At 41.0% G+C, this 22,099-nt stretch overlaps 1 protein-coding gene and 2 pseudogenes across 5 annotated transcripts; all 3 read left to right on the top strand.

Moving 5' to 3' along the window:
* The first annotated feature begins 3,514 nt into the window (after positions 1–3,514).
* On the top strand, positions 3,515–5,053 carry LOC308551489 (protein BEX1 pseudogene; annotated as a pseudogene). Of its 2 annotated transcripts, none has more exons than XR_014000604.1 (2): positions 3,515–3,604; positions 4,423–5,053. The product of XR_014000604.1 is annotated as a protein BEX1 pseudogene (transcript). The 2 variants fall into 2 exon arrangements; XR_014000605.1 differs by lacking the exon at positions 3,515–3,604 and adding an exon at positions 3,988–4,065.
* A 4,135-nt stretch (positions 5,054–9,188) lies between these two features.
* Positions 9,189–9,874, top strand: LOC308551522 (large ribosomal subunit protein uL1 pseudogene; annotated as a pseudogene). Its single transcript has one exon. The product of its transcript is annotated as a large ribosomal subunit protein uL1 pseudogene (transcript).
* Positions 9,875–14,568: 4,694 nt separating this feature from the next.
* LOC308551219 (transcription elongation factor A protein-like 5) lies at positions 14,569–19,512 on the top strand. Of its 2 annotated transcripts, none has more exons than XM_081125641.1 (3): positions 14,569–14,691; positions 15,996–16,063; positions 16,713–19,512. In XM_081125641.1, the coding sequence occupies exon 3, from the start codon at positions 16,740–16,742 to the stop codon at positions 17,322–17,324; it is 585 nt and encodes a 194-aa protein (XP_080981767.1). In that variant the 5' UTR covers positions 14,569–14,691; positions 15,996–16,063; positions 16,713–16,739; the 3' UTR covers positions 17,325–19,512. The 2 variants fall into 2 exon arrangements, with proteins under 2 accessions (XP_080981767.1, XP_080981768.1); XM_081125642.1 differs by having other exon boundaries at positions 14,575–14,611; positions 16,713–17,572.
* The last annotated feature ends 2,587 nt before the right edge of the window (positions 19,513–22,099 follow it).

Genomic DNA, 22,099 nt, shown 5'->3' with positions numbered 1-22,099 from the left:
CCTGCAAATTGGCAACTATATCCAGGAGATTAAAATATTGACACCAACAGTTTGCCCTTATCCAGATGATATCATTTGGTGACTACAGGTCTATGGGGGCCAACTTGACTTCTAAGTCTTCATTTGATATTTTATAGTCATCTTTGAGTGATCTCCTGTGCTAATATGTGCCTTATTAATTCATCTAGTTACTCTCTTGAAATTTCAGAGCCTTGTCTGACTCTTACCCTTTCCACAGCCAATAAGCCTCCATCTTTCTTCACTTTGACAGCTGAATTTGTTATCCTAGTTTACGCCTTTATGACTGTACATCTGAACTGTTAGGGTAGATGTTTCTCCCTCCACCCTCTCCTTCTTTCAATCCATGAGCACGGTATATTTCTACATTTATTTAGGTCTTCTTTAATATTTTTCAAAATTTTTAGTGTAGAGGTCTTACAAGCATTTAGACTTATTCCTAGATATTTGATCTTTAAGTAAACTTTACTTTACACACATTTTAACTATACAGTTCAATTATTTCAACCAGTGTATTCACCAGTGGACTTACTACCCCATCAAGATACAGAACATTTCCTTCAACTGAGAAAGTTCTGTTATATGTCTCTTTTATAGTCAGAAAAAGCCCAACTTTCAAGCCAGGCAAACACTGATTTGATTAAATTTATATCAAGATAAATTAGTTTTGCCTCTTTTAGAACTTTATATAAGTGGAATCATGCAGAATGAACACTTCAGTGTCTGATATCTTTCCCTAAGTATAACATTTTTTGAGATTCATCTATGTTACTGCTTGTACCAGTAGTTTGTGCCTATTTATTTATTTATTAAATATATCTTTATTGATTTCGGGGAGAAGAAGGGAGAGGGAGAGGGAGATAGAAACATCAATGATGAAAGAGAATCATTGATCGGCTGCCTCCCACACGCCCCCGACTAGGGACTGAGCCCGCAACCCGGGCCTGTGCCCTGACCGGGAATCGAACCCCGATCGCCTGGATCTTAGGTCGATGCTTAACCACTGAGCCAAGCCCAGCCGGGCCCTTTTATTTATTTATTTTTAAAATGTTTTTATTGATTTCAGAGAGAAGGAGAGAGAAATAGAAACATCGATGATGAGAGAGAGTCATTGATAGGGTGCTCCCTGCACGCCCGTACTAGGGGGTGTGCCCTGACCGGAAATCAAACCGTGATCTACCGGTTTATAGATCGACGCTCAGCCACACCAGCCAGGCTGTTCCCTTTTATTGCATAATGTTTGATTATATCAAAATGTGTTTATTCATTCACTTGTTAATGAAAATTTAGATTGTATCCATTTGAGAGCTACCATGAATGAAATTGCTATGAACATTCCTGTACAAATCTTTTTGAGGAAACATTTTGAATTCTGTTTGGGAAAATTTCTAAGAGTAAAATTTCTGAGACATATGGTAAGTATAAGTTTAACTTTTCAAGAAACTGTCAAAAAGTCTTTCAAACTGGTTGAATTTCTCACCAGCAATGAATGAGCAACTCAGTTGTTCCACATCCTCAAATGTACTTGGGATTGTCAGACTTTTTAATTTTAGCAGTATGATCAGCATACAGTGATATTTCATTGTATTTTTTCTCATTTCCCTGGTGATTAATGAGATTAAACATCTTTCCTTGAGCTCATTGACAATTTGTACATGTATCTGTATTTTTGTGAAATGTTTATGCAAATCTTTTGATAATTTTTATTGCATTGTTTGCCTTCTTATTTTGAAGTTTAGGAGTTCCTAATACGTCTTCTGGATACAGACTTTTTGTCAGTTACCTGTGTTGTAAATATTTTCTCCCAGCTTCCCACTTCATTTCCTTAACCATGTCTTTCAAAGAGCAGAACTTTTTAATTTTGTTAAGTCCAATGTCTATGTACTCTATTATTACACTACCATTATTACTACATCTTAAGTCTGGAAGTCAGATAATACAGTACTCCAGATTTGGTGTTTTTTTTCCCCAAAACTATTTTGTCTACTCTAGGTCTTTTGCATTTCCATATAAATTTGGGGGTAAGTGGGTCAAGTTATACAAAGATGCTTGCTGCAATTTTTATTTTGATCAATTTGTAAAGAATTGATCTCTCTGTTCTTTTTTTTTTTCAATCCTCACCCGAGGATATTTTTTCCATTGCTTTTCGGAGAGAGTAGAAGGGGGGAGGGAGAGAAAGAGAGAAACGTCTATGTGAAAGAGACACTCCTGCACATGCCCTGGACCAGGGTGAGGGATAGAGCCTTCAACCCAGGTGCCCTTGACCCCAAATGGAACCAGGACCCTTCCAGGGACCACACTCTAACCACTGAGCCAAATTGGCTAGGATAACTGATATCTTAACAGTACTCAGTTTCCTGATCTAAGACCTTTTTTTTTTTTACATTTATTTTGATCTTTAGTTTCTTTCAGCAGAGTTTTGTTGTTTTCAGTGAATAGGTTTTCTTAAATTTGTTTCCAAGTATTTCACATTTTTGGAAGCTACCATAAATTTTATAAGCACACACAGTTTCCATTTCCATTTATTCATTACTAGCACACAGGAATACAGTTGAATTTTTGTGTATCTATAACTGCAACCCTGCTAAATTAAGTCCTTAGTTCTATAATAAGTGTATTGTAGACTTGCTAAGGATTTTCTAAATACATGATTATGATATTTGTAGATCAAGATATACTTATTGCTTTTTGAACCAGAAATTTGTAAAGAAGTTTTTGTTGTTTTAGTTCTGCAAAATCCAACAAGGCTCTCTGCACTTCCATTGGCTCACCTGATGGAAGGGCCTCATGTATCTAGGGGCGCCTCACAAGAGGAGCCATCAGCTGCCCTGTCCTTTTCCAAGTTCTGAAAGAGTAGCTGCCTGTAGAGTCTATATTTATAAAATGACTTAGCAGAAGAGACAGGTGGTTGGTTTTTTTCCTAACTTTAATACTGTTTTTCAAATAAAACAACTTTACTTTTTCCTTTTTATAAAAGTATATTGATTTTTTTGCTTAATATAAAAAGAGCAGAACAGAGATACTAGGAATTTTTTAAAATCCACTATCTTGGGCTCTTTTGCTGACACATTTTAGTGGAGGGAAAATGGAAAGCATTGGTAGCAGAAAGGACAGCAGGTGGAAAGAGGTGTGTCCTGGGAGCATAGGAAAGAAAAGGCAAGTCCTAGGAGAGGCAGCAAGAATGAACAGTCCCCTGAAAAGATACTTCCCTTCCCCTGCAGCACAGAAAGGCCCAGAAATACACAAAGGAGAGACAGCGACTGGGCCCCTGCTGACGCATTTGAAAGGGACGCCAGGACCGGGGATGGGGCGGGGGCCGGAGCCGGGGCCGGGGCCCGGGCGGGGGCGGGGGCGGGGGCCGGTGTGCAAGGCCCAGGGCTCTGCTTGACCAAGCTGAGCAGGAGGAGGCGGGACAGGGCCGTGGCCGCACTCTGACGAAGGCTTCACGTGACCGGCCTACATAGGCTCCCGCGCGCCTCGCTGGAGCTCCAGACCCCGCGGTGGCTCGCACCCTTCTCGGTTGCTGCTCCCAGTGGCCCTGAGGGCGCGCGGGCCAGGGCAGCCCCAGGAGGCTGAGGCGGAGCAGGTAAGGGACCCGGAGCTGCTCCCTGGGGTTGGTGTGGAGAGTGGCCTTGGCCTGGGGAGCCCCCTGGGAGGTCTGGCTGCCCCGGGGCGAAGCCGTGCAGAGACCGCATCTCCCTCTCTCCGACGCGGCCCCGCGTGTGTCTGCAGAAATTGCTGAGCTTTTCCCGGGAGAGGGCTGGACCGCTCAAGGCGACGATCCTTCTGAAACACCTGCTTCTCGTTCCCCCGCCCCCCCATCTTTCTTGGTGTCGAAAATGGTGGTCAGTGCGGGGGTGGGGTCGGCTGGTGCAGGAGGCAGGGGCTGGGAGGGTGGGTGATCGGGACGGGTGGGCACCGAGCGCTCGGCTGCAGCGCCACCCTCTCCCGCACCCCGCTGCTCTGCAGGTCTTCGGGTCCAAGTGTGGCAGCAGCGCGCTCGCGGCGAGAATCGGGAGGAGGAGCAGACAGCAAGGATAGGCCCAGGTGGGTGCGGGGCCCAGTGGTCCATGGGCAGGGAAAGAATGGAAAACCCTGAGACCCCAAATCCTTTCCCCTACCTCCATCCCGTCCTCCATTTTGGTGCCTGCAGAGGCCTGGGCTTGGATCGTAGGGAAAATGGTGGGTTTGGGGCGAGGGAGGGGAGGGGAGTTAGAGGGAGGGGGGAGAGCTGGGACTGGAGGCCCCCTAGAGGGCATAGGGAGCCTCTCAGGTGGGAAAAATGCAATTTTAAAAAGCCTTTGAAATCCTAGGCTGTTTCGTGAAAGGTGCGTAGTAGGGCCTCTGTCCTCGGTGCTGATCCGTCCACCAAAAAAATAGTTCCTTTTACCTCTTGTCTCCTAGGAGCAATGGCGTCCAAAGAAGAACAAGCAGTAAAAACTCTCAACATGAAAAATGCCCAACAGGAAAATGAAAAAAAGAATGAAAAGGAACAAGATGTTAATAAAGGAGAGCCCTTGGCCCTCCCTTTGGAAGCTGGTGAATACTGTGTGCCAAGAGGAAATCGTAGACGGTTCCGTGTTCGGCAGCCCATCCTGCAGTATAGATGGGACGGGGGTCAGAGGCTTGGAGAGCCACAGGCAAGGATGAGACAAGAGAACAGGGAAAGGGTTGGGGAGGAGATGAGACAGCTGATGGAAAAGCTGAGGGGAAAGCAGTTAAGTCATAGTCTGCGGGCAGTCAGCACTGACCCCCCTCACCATGACCATCATGATGAGTTTTGCCTTATGCCATGAATTCTGATGTTTTCTCTTAAGTTAGTAGGGAGACACACCTTCCTAAACTTGTTCGTGATGTACTTTCTTGTAAACCTTTTGGTGTTACTTGTTTCCTGTGGGTCTCCTATTACCAGCTTCTAATTGAATGTTGTGTTTTGACCCAATTTGTAAGTTTCTGTCAGCAGAAGAGTTTTACCTATTGCATGGAAAGATGCTCATTACATATTGTGAAGTTAATAAAGCAGTTTAAAAAATAATTTTCTATTTTTTTAACTTTAGATCTTAAATATTTTATGCATGAATACACAAAGAATACATGAAGTAAAAAATTAAAGTGTTCATCTCTGTGGTAGAATTATGAGTAATTTTTATTTTCTTATCTATATTTTCTCATTTTAAAAAAACTGAACATATTACCTAATGGAAGAGCTTGACCACATGATAAAAGCAATCTGAACACTTACTATGCAGTCATGTCAGAATCTGTTTTAGCTTACCTCTGGATCTCTTTAATAACAAGATATATCTCTTTAAAGATCATTATATTTATCAAGATGAAGGTAATCATTTCCCAGGGCTGCTGTGAGTACTTGTTAATGCAATAAGTTTGTGAGTTTTCTGCAAGTTCTTGCTCCCACCGAGATATTCATGACCCAACCCTTTAGATATTCCCTTCAGATATTTGGGGAATTTCTTAAAGCCAGGTGTCCTATGCTCAAGTCCCCTGAGCTAAGAAGTAAGCACTTACATTTCTCTCCTGCTTTGCTTCATTCCCAATCTCTCTACTGGGTATTGATGTTCAGGAATCCTCAAGGTGAGAAAGTCCCATTGATTTCTCTGGAACTCCCAATCAATTGAATCCTCACGCTATTCTATAAAAGTGTGCAGAAATCCCCTCTCCATGTTTAGCATCATGGGAAGACATTTTATGTCTGGTTCTCTTTCCTTAGGTGTAGTTCTCTCCTAAAAAAACCTCCCTAGTTCATTAAACTTTACAAAATGTGTGAGGCAACAGAGCTCACTTTCAATCTGAGACAGTTCTTCCTCACACCAGCCCCCTGAAACCTACAAATATAAAGAATTACCTTATACTGAGTTGGATGTCAGGAGATGTGAGTGAATTCAGTGGACACCCAAATGTGGAGATCTCATGAGAAGTCCAAAGGAAGACTATTGTGTTTAAGTGTTCCAGTAGAACTTGGGGAATAAAGTTTCCTTGGAGTGTGTTAAGTAGGTGAAAAACATTTTATGTATGAAGGTAATCTTTTGTGGAAATAAACTTAGAAATAAGGATTATAAAACAAGTTGGGAAGCCACAGTCCAAGAGCCAAATCTGGCCTATTTATTTTTTTGGCCAATGAGCTAAGAGTAAATTTTACCTTTTTTAATGATTGGGAAAAAACCTATTTTGTGACAAAACTATGAAATTCAAAATTTGGTATCCATAAATAAGGTTTTATTAGAATACATCCAAACTTGTTAATTTACATATTGTCTATGGCTGGCTTTGCACTACAGTGGCAGAGTTGAATAGTTGTCAAAGAAACAGTATGGTCTGCCTGCAAAGCCTGCATATTTATTATCTGGACCTAATAGAAAGTTTGTGAAACCCTGCTCTAGACTATAACATCACAATAGCACTTATGAAACCAAAGGGAAAAGTGAATAAGACAGGTGAAAACATGTAACATGGCAAACCCTAGACATCATGAATCATATGCTTAAGTAATTCCAAAGCCCTCCCTCTTTCAAGTGCTTGAGACACAGGCACATCCATGTAATACAGAAGTTCATAAAGAGAAAAGCCAAAGTTGGAAGGAAAACTGATGAACAGAGAAGCTTATGCCCCACCAGACTCTTTACTCTTGATTGCCAATATTTGCACCAGCTTCAATGTCAAACAGAAGAATTCTGTCTTCACTGGCCTAAGGATCTTCAGCAGCTCCTTCATATAGAGAAACTGGAAGCTCACATGTGAACCCATGGCATAACGTGATAGAAGGTTAGACATACATATGCTCAGAAAAAATTTACGTTTCTTCTGTGTATAGACAAATCCAAGTTACCCTTAGAGCCTCAGAGAAGGGTGGGTTTAAGATTGTAGTTTCTGGAGAGAAAGCCCTCTGCTAACCAGCTTCCCTTGGTTCTTAGTAGTATGTGAGCTGTTAGGCTCCACATAAAATGCTCAGGCAGTGACCAACCATCAGAAAGTGAGCAAAAGGCAGTAAAGGAACAGGGCATGAAGTTCCCTAGAAGGAACAGCCATATCTAAGAGTCTGGCTGCATTTTCCTATTTATAGCATTTCTATATGTTAGGTGGTGAGCCGCCTTTTCTCACTCAGAGTGGCCATTGTCAAAAGGGACAAATTCTTCCAATAATGCCTAAAAATCTAGTGAAGAGAAGGCAGTGAACCCTGGTCTTAAAGACAAAAGATATTCAAAAGAGAGGTTTGATATGTAGATATGGATTGGGCCATTGGGGTTTTAGCACACCCTGTACATCTAGTAGCTATTTGATGAATGAAACTGAACACGTATGGATTTAATGGTATTCAGCAAATGATAAACAGGTATACATATTTAAATCCTATGTAATTCTAACAAAGTTGAATTAATAATGCAGATAACATCTCAACTTTTGAATTAAAAGAATTACTGATTATTGGTTGTTTTTCTGTTTTGGGTTTGTTTTTTTTTTCCTGAGAAAATTCAAGATCATTGAAAGAAATTCAGAAAATAGGCTTAAGGGCCATCTTGTGACCAAAGAAAGCAGTGCAGTTTGAACTTTTTAGTCAGAGGCAGAGCAGGGACTATACACAGACACTGGACTCTTTCAGGAAAGCCACATAGCAGAGGCAATGATCTGGTTAGAAGTGAAATAAAGCCTTCATGATTAGCCATCATTTAAAACATCAAGCCACATTTATGCTTCAAATGAAAATGGAGCAACAGGGACTGGATTTACCTCACTAATTTAAACAACTGAAACCTGGACAAAATATATGAAAAAACAGTTTTCAGTTACTGAATATAGATAGTGGAAGACAAAGTTCTCTGGGAGGGGAACAAATAATGTGAGACTTGTGATTGCCTCCAGATTGCTGTGTATTGTAGGATTTATAATATATGTGGAAGTAAAATGTATGTCAGTAATAGCACAAAGACCAAGAGAGGGAAATAAAAGCACACAATTTTAAAGTTCTTATTCTATACATTAATATCACTTGAAGGTAGATTATGAAATGTTAAAAATGTATATTATAAACCTCAAAACAATCATGAAAAATGTTGTAGCTAATAAGCCAACATAAGAGAATATTTTCAGTCAAAAAAATGTTAGAGGAAAAAGAGAACAAAGAACAGATGGGCCAAATGGAAACAAATAAGATGACTGAATTAAAGTCAAACATATTAATATTGATAATCACATTAATGTCAATGGTTTAAACACCTTGGTTATAAAGCAGAGATTATTAGATTGTATAGAAAAGGAAGACACAAATATATGCTGCCTATAAGAACCTGTTTTAAATTTAAAGATGCAAATAATTACAAGTACAAGAATGGAAAAAGACGGACAATCTTAACACCTAATCAAAACAAAGCTTGAGTGACTATCAGCAAAGAATAGTATCAGGGATATTATGGTCATAGAAAGTCATTGCAGCCCTAGCTGGTTTGGCTCAGTCGTTAAAGTGAGAGTAGGCCCACAGACTGAAGGGTCCTGGGTTCAGTTTTGACCAAGGGCACATACCTCAGTTGCAGGCTTAATGTCAGACTCTTGGTTGGTGTGTGAGTCTGAGGCAGCTAATCAATATGTCTCTCTCACACGGATTTTTTTTCTCTCTCTCTCCCTTCCATGCTCTCTGAAAAGCAATGGAAAAAATATCCTCAAGTGAGGATTAAAAAAAAAGAAAAAGAAAAAAAGAAAGTCATTGCATAATTTTTTAAGTGGTGAGTTGGTCAAGAGGACATAACAATCCTAAACATTCATTTACTACAGTGCTTCAAAATAGATGGAGCAAAAACTGATAGAACTGCAAGGAAAAACAGACGAGTCCACAATTGCAGTCAGAGATTTCAACATCCTTTCTAAAAAAAATAGAACAAGTAGAGAGAAAATCAGCAGGTATATATATATAAGACTTGAACAACACTATGAACCAATTTACCTAGTTGACAATTGTAGAACTTGCCACCAACTACAGTAGAACGAACACTTGTTTCACATGCATATGGAACATTTATCAAGGTAGTCTATATTCAGGGTCATAAAATAAGTCTCAATACTGTTTACAAGATTCAAATAATGAAACATATGTTGTCTGAGCACAGTGGAATTAAATAAAAAACTAATAACAGTTTTTTCCGGTTTTTGCGGGGCGAGGAACTATGAGCAATAAAGTCTCCCGCGACACCCTGTATGGGTGGTGCGGGAGGTCCTGCACGGGAACCAGCGCAAGCGCCGCAAGTTTTTGGAGACCGTGGAGTTGCAGATCAGCTTGAAGAACTATGACCCTCAGAAGGACAAACGTTTCTCGGGCACCGTCGGGCTTAAGTCCACTCCCCGCCCCAAGTTCTCCATATGTGTTCTGGGGGACCAGCAGCACTGCGATGAGGCCAAGGCTGTGGACATCCCCCACATGGAAATCGAGGAGCTGAAGAAACTCAACAAGAATAAGAAACTGGTCAAGAAGCTGGCCAAGAAGTATGATGCCTTTTTGGCGTCAGAGTCTCTGATCAAGCAGATTCCACGAATCCTGGGCCCAGGCCTGAATAAGGCTGGGAAGTTCCCTTCCTTGTTGACCCACAATGAGAACATGGTGGCCAAAGTCGATGAAGTGAAATCCACAATCAAGTTCCAGATGAAGAGGTGCTGTGTCTGGCAGTGGCTGTTGGCCAAGTGAAGATGACAGACGATGAGCTTGTGTACAACATCCACTTAGCTGTCAATTTCCTGGTGTCATTGCTCAAAAACAATCGGCAGAACGTCCGGGCTGTGTACATCAAGAGCACCATAAGCAAGCCCCAGCGCCTATACTAAGGCACAGATTAATAAACCATACTGCTACAGTCACAAAAAAAGAAAAAAAGGAAAAAAAAGAAACTAATAACAGAAAGACCTCTGGAATTAACTTCAAATAACACATGAATAAATAACCCAAAGAAGAAGTCAAAAGGGAAATTATAAGGTACTTTGAACTGAGTGAAAATAAAAACTCAGCGTATGACAATTTGTGGAATGTGGCAAAATAAGTACTCAAGGAGAAATTTATAGCACTAAACATACATATTAAAATAGAAGAAAGCCTATAGTTTAAATAAATGGAAATTTTATTTAAAATTCTTTCTCCAAAAAAAATTCTAAGTCAAGATGGTTTTATTGGTAATTTTACCAAACATTTAAGGATAACATAACATAAAATCTTCCAGAAAATCGAAGAGCAGGAAATACTTCCCAAATAATCCTACAAAGCTAGATTTACCTAGATAACTAACCAGACAATTATGTAACAAAAAATAACTACAATCCAATCGCCTTCATGAACGTATATGCAAAAGATTTTAACAAAACTTTAGTATAAAAAATACAATACACCATGACCAAGTAAGTTTTATCCCAAGGATTCAAGGTAGGGTTAACATTTGAAAATCATTGGAACTCACCACATTAACGTAAAATAGAAGAACTATATGATCATCCCAATGGAGAATGAAACATTTGCTAAAATTAAGAAAAGAAAAAAAAAAAAAACACAGATTAAAAAGAAAACATTTCTGTCAATAACTACAATACTCCAGAAAAATGACAAAGAAAAACTGACCCCTTCCCAGTTCTGTAATTTGGCCTGGGGGGGGGGGCAGGGGGGGCAAGAGGGAGCTAATCTACTTCATTTCACTGGCCACTGCATCATCTGGGCATAAATAGATCAGCTCCCTTCTAGTCCTACTAACAGTATCTGGACTGGAGAACAGGAGAGTTGTTCAAATAGTGTTGGTAGGACTGAAAAGGAGCTAATCTATCTCTGCCCAGATGATGCAGGCAGTGGTCTGACCAACTCTTCAGAGTAGTGTCACAATGGTCCAGGGGTGAGCTGAGCCTCTACTCCTACCCAACAGCAATGAGATTTAACAAAGCTATGCAAGGCAAAGCTAGTAACCACTAGGATTCATCTCCTCAGTTCAGCAAGATCTAGTTGAGTCTGTACCTGGCATCAAGAAGTCATCCAAGGGGGTGGAAAGTGGAGCTAGTTGTCACCTAGCATTCTCCTTCTCTTCCCTTGGTGTGAGTAGGGCCAAAAAAGAAGTTGAGCTACCCTGTGGCAAAAAGTTGGTGTCAGTCAGCCCTCTCTTAGCACCCTCCTTGGTGAGAACAGCCCAGTGGAGAGCTGATCTTACACCCCTACTTGGAAGCAAAGGAGACTGTGACAGTTAATGCCTCACTTTCATCAAGAAAGTGTCAGCAAGGCCAACAGGGGAGCTGAATTTCCATTCCAGACATCTGCCATGATGCAGTGTGAACCAGCCTTGCATTTTTGCCAGGGTGAGGTCCACAGGACCCAGGGTGAAGCTAAACATACACACACACCTCAACAGGGGAATAGCATGTTAAAAAATAAAACCTCATAATAATCAAAGTGTTCAGAATATAATCAAACATGTACACAAATGTTCAAAACCACTTTATTTGTAATAATCAAAAGGTGGGAAATTCAAATATTCTTCAACAGGTGAATAGTTAAACAACTTGTGGTGGTACATCCATATCATGAAATACTACTCAGCGATAAAAAAAGAATGAACTATTGATGTGTGTAACAATTGGATGGATCTCAAGGAAATTATCCTGTCAAAAAACTCAAATGGTAAATTCATTTATGTAACATTTTAAAAATAACAATTATAGAGATGGAATTTAGTGATTCCCAGAGGTTGGGAGGGGAAGAAGGAAGTTGTGGACCTGGGTGAAAAAGGTGAAGGGGTTAGGAAGTACAAATTTGTAGTTACAGAATAGTCAGAGAGATATAAATTACAGCACAGGGAATACAGTCAATAATATCATAATAACTATGTCTGGGGCCAGGTGGGTACTTGAAATATCAGGAGACCACTCTGTAAAGTACATGATTGTCTAACCACTATGCTGTACATCTGAAATTAATACAGAATAATATTGAATATAAACTGTAATTGGAAAAAATGTTGAAGTATATTCTATAGGCCAGTTGGACTTCACTTTGTTGTTTTTTATATTACATACCCCTTTGAGCATCTAATGAAAGCAATAGACTAACCTAGGAAAATGTACATGCCCAGTAAAAAATGTACATATTCTATCCTTCCTCTACACACACATACACACACACACACAGCATTTTGAACATAATTCCAGGGCATTCATATGTTTCTCTAGTTAAGAATGCCTGAACCCAAGGAGTAAGTGCTCTCCCTTTAATATGGCCCAGCTGCCGTTTGTATCTTCCACTTTCTGTCTCATTCCCAAGTAGCATTTCTCCTTCTCCTCTCTGTCCTTTCTCTACCTCCTAGCTTCTGCTTATTCATGATGTCAGTCTGCTCATGTATCAGGGTTTCTCAAGTTCCCAGTGTACAGACTTCCACAACTGAAAACACCTGGTTTAGATCAATCAGTATGGTCACCATGTCAGAGTTCCTTACACACTGGCCTAACCTGGCTGAGAGGGTGATGGGGTGGATGTGGACTGGCAGGCAACAACTCTGCAATATGGCTAGGCTCCTTCTAGGTGCCTTGGAGGTGAAGATACTGGAGTTGAGAGACCCAGCAGGCTGCATCTCCTAAGTCAAATGGTAGGCAAGGTCAAGGAAGCTTACTTACACCTGGATCTGTGAATAGGGTAGAGAGAAGGCAGGTCTGGACACCTCCAACCCCCCCCCCCCCCAATCACTTCTTCAGGCATTATGGAAACACTCTGCTGCAGGGATCAGGAAGAGAACTGTTGTGGTTTCCAGTTGTCAGAACAGCATTCTCATATCTGCTGGGTTGAATTACCTCTGTGGGAATTTGGGGGAGGGAAGGAACCAAAAGCATTGACTTAGGGCACCATCTTGGTTACCTCTCCATGTATATTTTTGGAGTGAGCAACTGTCAGGTGCCTGAACTTAAAGGATGAGAGGCTCTGGAAGGCAAGGAGGGGTTCGGAAACACCATATCCCTTCCCTCTTGACAGGGCAGGAAAGATCAAACCATGTCTGCATCCCTCAGACCCTTAGCTGCCTTTGTTCACAGCTAAATCTCTGAATGAAAATAGCCATAGGACACATTTTCAAGACTAATATTGTGTTACCTACTAGATTCCAGCAAATCTACTTAGCACTCAGTAACTGTTTGGGAACATTAAATACATATAATTTTAGTAAAACATGACAGAACCAGCTATTTCTGAAAATTAAAAACATTTTGTATGTAGCCAATCAAATTTTCTATATAGTAAAATTTAATGTTATGAACTTAACTTTTTCTCAGAATTTTGGAATCATGTTGGTTTCCCCCTCTATATTAAATATGTTTTTTCCCAAGTGAAAGTAGCTTTATTTAATTTTTTCCTTATAAGAGTAATCTATACAATGGACACGGAGACTATTATGCTAAGCAAAATAAGCCAGTCAAAGACAAATATCACATGGTCTCACTTCTTTGTGGAACCTAATGAACAAAATAAACTGACAAAAAAATAGGACTAGAGACATGAATAAATGGAACAGACTGACAGATCTCAGAAGGGAGGAAGGTGGGGAGGATGGGAAGAGAGCAACCAAAGAATATATATGCATATATGCATAACACATGTACTTAGACAATAATGTGGTGAAGGCTTAGGAGGGGTGGGCGCTGGGTGGAGGGGAGCAAAGGAAGGGGGGAAATGGAGGACATCTGTAACAGAGTCAACAATAAAAAATTTTTTGCTAAAAAAATAATTAGAAGAAATTAAAATCTCAAAACACCAAAAATTTTAGAAAGACAGAGATACTGTGATATTACCTTCTTCAAGGCATTTCAAAGTGATTATAAACTTTGTGAAGCATTAAAAAAGAAACTGGAGAGTAAAGGATAAGATTATGTTTATTAGCTCATTTTCCTTTCATGCACTTTAAGAATTTATTTAAGCAAGGAGCAAAGATACCAGGATGTATAAAGTCTGTCACATTCCTTTTACAGAAATATCTTGTAATAGCAGAAGTTGATCCTCAATATCTGAGTGCCTTAAAAAAGAAAAATCTTTTAAACTTAAAAAAAGAGTAACCCATGCTGAGGGTAGTAAATGAAATAAAACTAAAAAAAAAAAAAATTAGAAGAAAATAAAAGCTCTATTTCAACTACCCTCTTCCTTATCTGATAATCCACCCAGTACCTATTATGTGAAGGTCCAGAGGACAGGAGGATTGAGCATCCATGGCTGAGTGGAGAAGTAGATTCAAGGCATAGGTGCTCTAAGATCAGTGAAGAGAAAGAAAAAATTCCTCAGAGATGTACCAAGGTCCAGTAGCACTAGGAGAAGATGCAGCCCTTCCCTGATAAAACAGAACTCATACCACAGGGAGAAGGGGCCACAGTTGACCTCTGGGATTAACAAAAGCTAAAATGTGTGACAGAGTCTCAAGCGGTGAGGAGAGAAGACTGAAGGGGGGCGAGGGGAACCGGGATAGTGAAGGAGAGAAGTGGGCTGGCTCCTGACGCACTTTCTCCCGGTGGGAGGGGAACAAGGGACCCGAGCCCACTGGTGACGTTTCCCTCACGTGATCAGGGGCCGACGTGTGCAGAAGTCCCTCTCCTCCAGGTACTCGTCCCCTATTTCTGTGGAGGAAGAGAGATTTCAGACTGAGGGACAGAGGGGCCAACTGTCTTATAGCCCTGCAGGTCAGTACTAGGTGTGTGGGTGGGGGGAGCCTTGGGGTAGGGGTGGTAACGGACCGAGGCTAGAGGATCCTGTCTGCTTTACAGATGCCACCTCCCTCTCATCCCCATTCATTTTGGCGCAGAAAACTGAGTGAGTGTTGTGGGAGAGGTCTGGGTACCATCTCTTATTTCTCTGGATAAGTGCAGGCTGATGGCAGAAAGAAATGTGAGGAGAAGGAAGCATCTCCCTGGGACGGCTACAAATTCACTGCTGCCTGCTGACCCCTGAGGTGGGGGTGGCAGAGGGCAAACACCAGGGAAGGTCTTGGACTGAATTCCCTCTATCCTTCCACCGATGCCCATCCTCTGGTGCAAGAAATGGAGGGCTTGGTGGGAGAAGATGGAGAGGGGCCAGCCAGGGGTTGAGAACGGGTACCAATTAGGATGTCCTAGGAGGCAGGCTATCGGGATACGTCTGATGGAGAGAGTGCAGGGGTGGGGGGGGGTGGACAGCGAGAAAGTGGCCTGATCCCTGCTGGGCGGCTAGAGGAAGGCACGGCTTGAGATCTCCGGTAGGGGGTGGGGCAGACCCCCGAAAAGGGTCAGGACTGCACTCTCTGTATCTCTTCCCCATCTTCTGCCCTCTCTGGAGCCGGGAATTTTGGGCTGCGGGGGGGGGGGGCGCCAGGTGCTGCCTAGGAGAGTGATAAAGATTCAGTCTAGAGACCAGCTCCCTATTGCGGAGAAGTAGCGTCTGAACTAGGGAGGCTTATGAGGAGGCAACATAGATCAAAAATTTTACTGAATTTAGAACTAATTTGTCTCTTGCATTGTAGGAAAATGTGGTCTTTCTGTGTATGTCGAGGGGGGGAGTGGCAGGAATGCTCTGGATATTTCTACTCTGCCCCCTGACTCTACCATCACCTTTTTTAGAGAAGTGATGGGCTTTGTGCTACCTGGGCACCCTGGGGTAGGGAATTTGGAAGGCAGAGACCTGAGCACAGCAGGATCTGCTTTCTGAACACCACTGTTCTCAACCTCACTCATTTTTGTGCAAGAAAAAGTGAGATAGAATTTTGGGAGGAGCATTCAGAAACATAGAAACACTTTGGAAATAATTTTTCTCTGCCATTGCCCAGTGGTAGGAAAATGGAGGCTGTTAAGGACGACTGTAGAGGGGAATCAGAGGTGCAAGGAAAAAGGGCAATGGATGACAGGAGTTGGGAAAGTTTTGACAACTAGAGTCCAAAAAGAGTCACTATCCCTGTTGCTTGTCATTCACTTCTTAATCCCTCATTCACCATATGTCTTCTCTCTCTTTATAGGTCTTCAGGTCTGTGGTTGCAAGCACCAACCCAGACAAGAAAAGGGAAGACCTGCAGGACCAGCGCAGGTCAGTGGGAGAGGGCAACTACCCCAGAACCTCTGGGACTGGGAGTGATTTAAGCCTGAGCAGAAGTTGAGGAGGCCACTACCTGTCCCCTCTCCTCCAAGTTTTCCTATTGCAGTCTCAGAATACATGGCCTCTGTCAGGACCCTAAGGAAACATGGCTGATGAGGATAGTGGGGAAAAACAAGGAAGTAAGAGATGGAGGTGTGGTATCTATGAAGCCTCTTGAGGATACTAGAGTAGCCCTGAAATCTGAGAACAGGTCATTGCTGTTGTGTCTGTAGATCTGTAAGTCTTGTAATTGCTGGCAAGAGAAAAAAAGAAACCAGCCAGGATTCTTGCAGGTCAGTGCAAGTTGGAGGCTACCCAGTTAAAATTGTTATGGGCATAGCCAAGGCCAGAGCAAAGTTCAGGGACACATCTGTTCTTACATACTTCTTAGCACACTCCACTTAAATGCTGGGGAGAAGCACCCATGGAAGTTTCTGCAAAGTTGGCTCACACAAACGTGTGGAGTGGGAAGGAAAGGAAAAAAATGTATGGATGGGAGTGCACCTGGAAGCTGAGATCGTGTGAGGAAACCCCTGTATCATGGAGGCAAGTACTCTCAGAATCTGCACTCAGTCTCCTTTGTCTCCTGTTTGCGTCCTAGGACAAGCAAAGGAGGGGACATCTCAACATGGAAAAACTCTACCACGAAAATGAAGGAAAGCTGGAAAGTGAGGGAAAGCAAGAAAATGAAGTAGATACAGAAGATGAAGGAAAGTCAGATGAGGAAGAAAATTCAGAAGTGAAGGGGAAGCCAGGGCAGGAGGAAAAGTGCCAGGACAAGGGACAGCCAAATGATGAGGGGAAACAAGAAAAGCAGAGCAAGTCTGAAGGTGAGGGAAAAACACGCGGTGAGGACAAGCCAGAGCCCCAGGACAAGCCAGAGAGCCAGCTGCGGGCTGCCGAAAAGCGCCCGGCTGAAGATTATGTGCCCCGGAAAGCAAAGCGAAAAACGGACAGGGGGACAGAAGATTCCCCCAAGGACTATCAGGAGGACTTACAGGAAAGGCATTTGGGCAGTGAGGAGATGATGAGAGAATGTGGAGATGTGTCAAGGGCTCAGGAGGAGCTAAGGAAAAAACAGAAAACGGGTGGTTTTCATTGGATGCAAAGAGATGTACAGGATCCATTCTTCCCAAGGGGCCAACGGGGTGTCAGGGGAATGAGGGGCGGAGGTAGGGGCCAGAAAGACTTAGAAGATGGTCCATATGTTTAATGACATTGGCCTTTAAATCCGATTTCTCTGATGGAAATATTGCCAACTCTGCTTTCCCTGGCAGGCATTTGCCAGGCGATGTGCTTTAACTTTATGCTGATACTTTGCATTAGGTGTCACCCTTGTTACCAGCACCCTTTTGATCCAACTATATAGTGCTCTCTGTTTTAGTAGGGGATTTTCACCTATGTGCATGGAAGATATGTTCATGGTACATTGTACAAATAATAATAAACAGTTTTCAGAACTGCATAAACAGCATCAGCCCATTTTTTGAAAAAAAAGTTACATGATACATCCATGTGCAGGGAAACTTATGGAATAGAGAAATAACAGAAAAGAGAAATAATGGTTTTCTCTGTGTTGTGACAATGGAGGAGGTTATCCTTTCTCTCATCTGCACATTTTCCCCTAAAAAACACATTACTTTGTCATAAAATAAATATAATAAAGATTTTTTAAAGTAGAAAAATGTATACCAAGTAATCAAAATAACTGTTTAGTGAGTTTATGAAGGTAGTGAAGACACTTCAAATTCCTGTTGTCAGGATGTGAAATTATGTGTAAAACTCACATTATCTCTGGTACTGGAAGCTGGAGGAATTGACCAAGCAGTTATTGATCCATTGTCTTGTCATCCTGAAGTGGGAATAAAACTTGCCTTCCAGGGTTGTGGAGATCAGATGAGATACTGTGTGTGAGCTGTGTTGGGCTGGCTCCTACCTCTCCTCTGCACTAGCAGGACCAGAACCCTGACAGATGTTTGGAGGAGGGTAAGGAAGTTCTCAACTTTGCTGGAGAATAAGTCCAAACAGCTGAGAGGTGGATGCCACTCTCTCCTGGGACATACCATGTCTGATGGCCACCCTTCCTCTTCTTATGGGTACTGCACCCTCCTAAGGGCCCCACTGCTCCTGGTGGGCTGGAATCCTCAAGGTAACAAAGCCCTTTTGATTTCTCTGGAGTCCCTGGTGAGTTGAATCTCCACTATGTTCCCTACTTAACTGTGAAGAAGGTTCCCTCTTCTCATGTTATAGTTTTATTAATCCTGACATGAAATGTGAAAAAAATACTTTGTAAAACCTTTATTAATATATTTTCAGGCATTATAATTACCCCACTAGACTTGCCCTTTTCAAAGCAAAGAATTTATCTTACTCATTTTGGTAACCACAACACATAATGGAAGTTTAAAAGTGAATACATTAATTATAGAGTCAGAAGGCCTCAATTCTTGGCCCAGTCTTTGGCTTGATTGAATACATAGCCTTAAGCATGTAATTTCATCTTTAACAACTGAAACTTGCCACTCCAAAAGGAACGCAGCAGATTATATCGAGATTCATTGCTAAATGATTTTAACACTGGGTATGGTTGTGCTTCTCCAAGTTTTCTAGCTACTAGCAGATTACCTGCACCCAAATCACCTAGCTTGAAAATGCAGAATCTTGGCTCCCACCTCAGATCCAATGTATCAGAATCTCTTTTGACCTGTCCTCACAATGTCTGTGTGTGTCCTTTGTTTTTAGCTCATTTTACTTTTTAACAAATGGATGCATGTACAAAATTTTAAAATCCAATAGTGCAAAAGAATTTATTATTAAAAACTGTGGTCTGCCTTGCCATTCCACATTCCCACTCTCCAGAGACAACTACTGTAAATGTTTTGGATTATTTCTTATATTTGCCTCCGTGTTTCTGAATCATATGCCTAGGCTGCTATTTCTTTTTTTAAACAGTTTCATCAAAGTGTAATTCGCATACCACAAAATTCACACTCAGAATAGTACACCCTCAAAGCATACAAGTCAGTGGTTTTTATTATATTAACAGAGTTCTGAAACCATCACAATTATCTAGTTCCAGGGTATTTTCATCACCTTGAAAACACACACAAAAAAACCCATGCCCATTAGCACATACTGGTGTCTGCATTCCATCTTCCCCCTCCCCCCCAGCATCTGGCAAACACTGATCTACTTTCTGTTTCTGTGGATTTGCTTATTCTAGACATTTCATATAAAAGGAATCATACAATATATGGCCTTTTGTATCTGACTTCTTTCACATAGCATAATGTTTTCAAGGTTTATCCATGTTGTAGCATGTATCAGTACTGAACATTCATGTACTTTTTTTGCCCTTTAAAATAAACTATTCAGTCAAAATATAAAATTTACAAGTACAGAAATGATGGTTCTGCTTTTGTTTATTATGTAGATAACCTCAGAGCATGCTAATGAAGATATATTCTAAATGTAATTTATTTGTTTTATGTCTGGTTTAAAAAACACACAAATGTGTAGTATTTGACCCTCTAGTTAGTAATTTGTTGGAAGAAGCAAAGCTAATATTTTCTCTTTTTGAACAAAATTTTGTTTCCAGTTTTATTGAGATATAATTGACATACATCATTATATAATTTTAAAGCTCACAGCACAATGGGTAGACTTACATATACTGTGAAATGATTACCACAATAAGTTTAATTCACATTCATCACTTCATACAGATACTGTGTGATGAGAAATCTTAGGATTTATTCTGTGTGTGAAATTGCTAGGTCATGTAGTAACTCTGTGTTTAACTTTTTGAGGAACTGTCAAATTGTTTTCCAAAAGCAACTGTGGCATTTGACAATCCCATCAGTAGTGTACAAAGGTTCTAATTTCTCCACATCCTCACCAACACTTGCCATTGTCTGTAATTTCTACTACAGCCATCTTAGTGGGTATGAAATGGAATCCCATTATGGTTTTGATTTATCTTTCCCTAATGGCTAATGATGTTGAGCATCTCCTTATGTGCATATTGACTATCTGGACATCTTCATTGGAGAATTGTCTATTCAAATCCTTTACCCATTTTAAAATTGGGTAGGTTGTTTTGTTATTGATGAGTTGTAAGAGTTCTTTGCTTATTCTCAATACAAGTCCTTTATCAGGTGTATGACTTGCAACTGCTCTTTCTTGACTTGTTAATTTCAGTCCTTACGTATTTACTTTCTGATATGATAATTGAGTAGCTCCCTCTTACCATCATAATCTCCACTATTTCCTGCCCTCAGTATAGTTTTACCACATATAATACATATTTCAACAAGCATTCCAGTGATTCTGTTGCTTAACTCTGAAGACCTTTGGGTGCATTTGTCAAGTTAGGCTAAGTATATGCTAGGATAGCTACTAACCCTAAAACATCAGTGGCTTAACACAACAAAGGTTTATTTCTCAAACTTCATAAGAATTGGGACTGAAGAGGTTCTTCTCCCCCTAGTTTCCCAGAGATTCAGACTAATCATGATATCGCCACAGCAGAGAAAAAGAATACATAGAGATCTCCTACTCATTTTTCTACACCCTGGTCTAGAAGTGATATAAATCACTGATGTTTATAGTCTGTTTTTTTTATATTTCTATCTCTTTTAATTCTGACAAGCAATTTTGAAAGAAGTGTTATTATACCCTCTATATAGGTGACTGAACTGATGCTCAAAGAAGATGTGATTTATGTAAGGTGACATACCTAAGGGGAAAAGCCTAGGTTGGAACCTCAGTTTATTTGGCTCTAAGCTGATCATCCTTAACTAGTTTGATTTCCTAAATCCAAGGATTTGAATTTTATGTTCACCTTTTACCCAATCAATTCTTTAGGATGTCAGAATAGTGGTAATAGTTCTTCAGATGACAGACTTAAAGAGTAAAACATTGCTTCCTCCACCATTAATGCCTTAACAAGGCATTTTATTTTATTTTTTAAATATGTTTTTATTTATTTTAGAGAGAGAAGAAGAAAGAGAGAGAGAGATGGAAACACTGATGAGAGAGAAACATCAACATCAATTGGTTGCCTCCTGCATACCCTTTGCTGGGGATGGAGCCCTCAACCCTGGCATGTGCCCTGAGGGGAAAATCAAACTCGCAATTCTCAGCCACTGAGCCATGCCGGCCAGGCAAGAAGGTATTTTATGCCAATTGACAGCTTAACTGCCTTGGCGACCAAATCATGAGCTATGCTTACAGTGCATGTGGATGTTGAGATGGTTATGCTATGGAGTTTTATTTCTATCCCTACAAAGTTCTCCATAGAGGGAAAAAAGACTGGAAAAAATGCAGATGCAAAGCTTTATGACTGGCAATCAAAGTACTGAACCTATCACCTGTTGGGCCAACAGACAGTGTTGTTAAAGACAGCCATATAGTAATAGAAATCTGTTTTACTTCTCCCTCACTATACTCCCAAACAAGAAATTTCCTGGAGTAAGGAGAGAAATGTTTCTGAGAATAGTACCCAACTTCCTGTCCACTGCAGATCACTAGGGCAAAAGAATTTACTGCTTATGGGAACCAAAGGGATTTTAAATAAAATGTTATATTTAAGTTGTAAAATGAACAAGACAATTTTTGGTTTCAACTGCAAATGGAGAGCTGAAAAGAATGCCACTCACACTTACAGTAGGAAAAAAATTGGATAAACTACAAAACAAATTTTCTTAAGACCATCAGAGAACAAAGGCCACAGGGCAAACAGTTATCCCAGAATCTAGAGAGAGACTCACGGAGGGAAAAATAGTACCCAAACATTTGTTTATTTGGAATAAAAACCACCAAACACCATGTAGGACAGTAAGAAAATTTAGTTAAAAATTGCTAATGAATTTCTAAAGACTGGGTGAGGGCTAGCATGAGAATTTGAAGTCCCTGAGGGGCTTTACTCTAGAAACTCCACTAGGTGTTCTCAAGGAAGGTCAAAGAAACTCTGATAAAACTTGCCCT

This window comes from Miniopterus schreibersii (genome assembly GCF_964146895.1).
Source record: "Miniopterus schreibersii genome assembly, chromosome: X".
NCBI classification, from domain to species: Eukaryota; Metazoa; Chordata; class Mammalia; order Chiroptera; family Miniopteridae; genus Miniopterus; species Miniopterus schreibersii.
The sequence above is the reverse complement of the archived record's forward strand: the minus strand, read 5'-3'. Positions and strand labels throughout refer to the sequence as shown.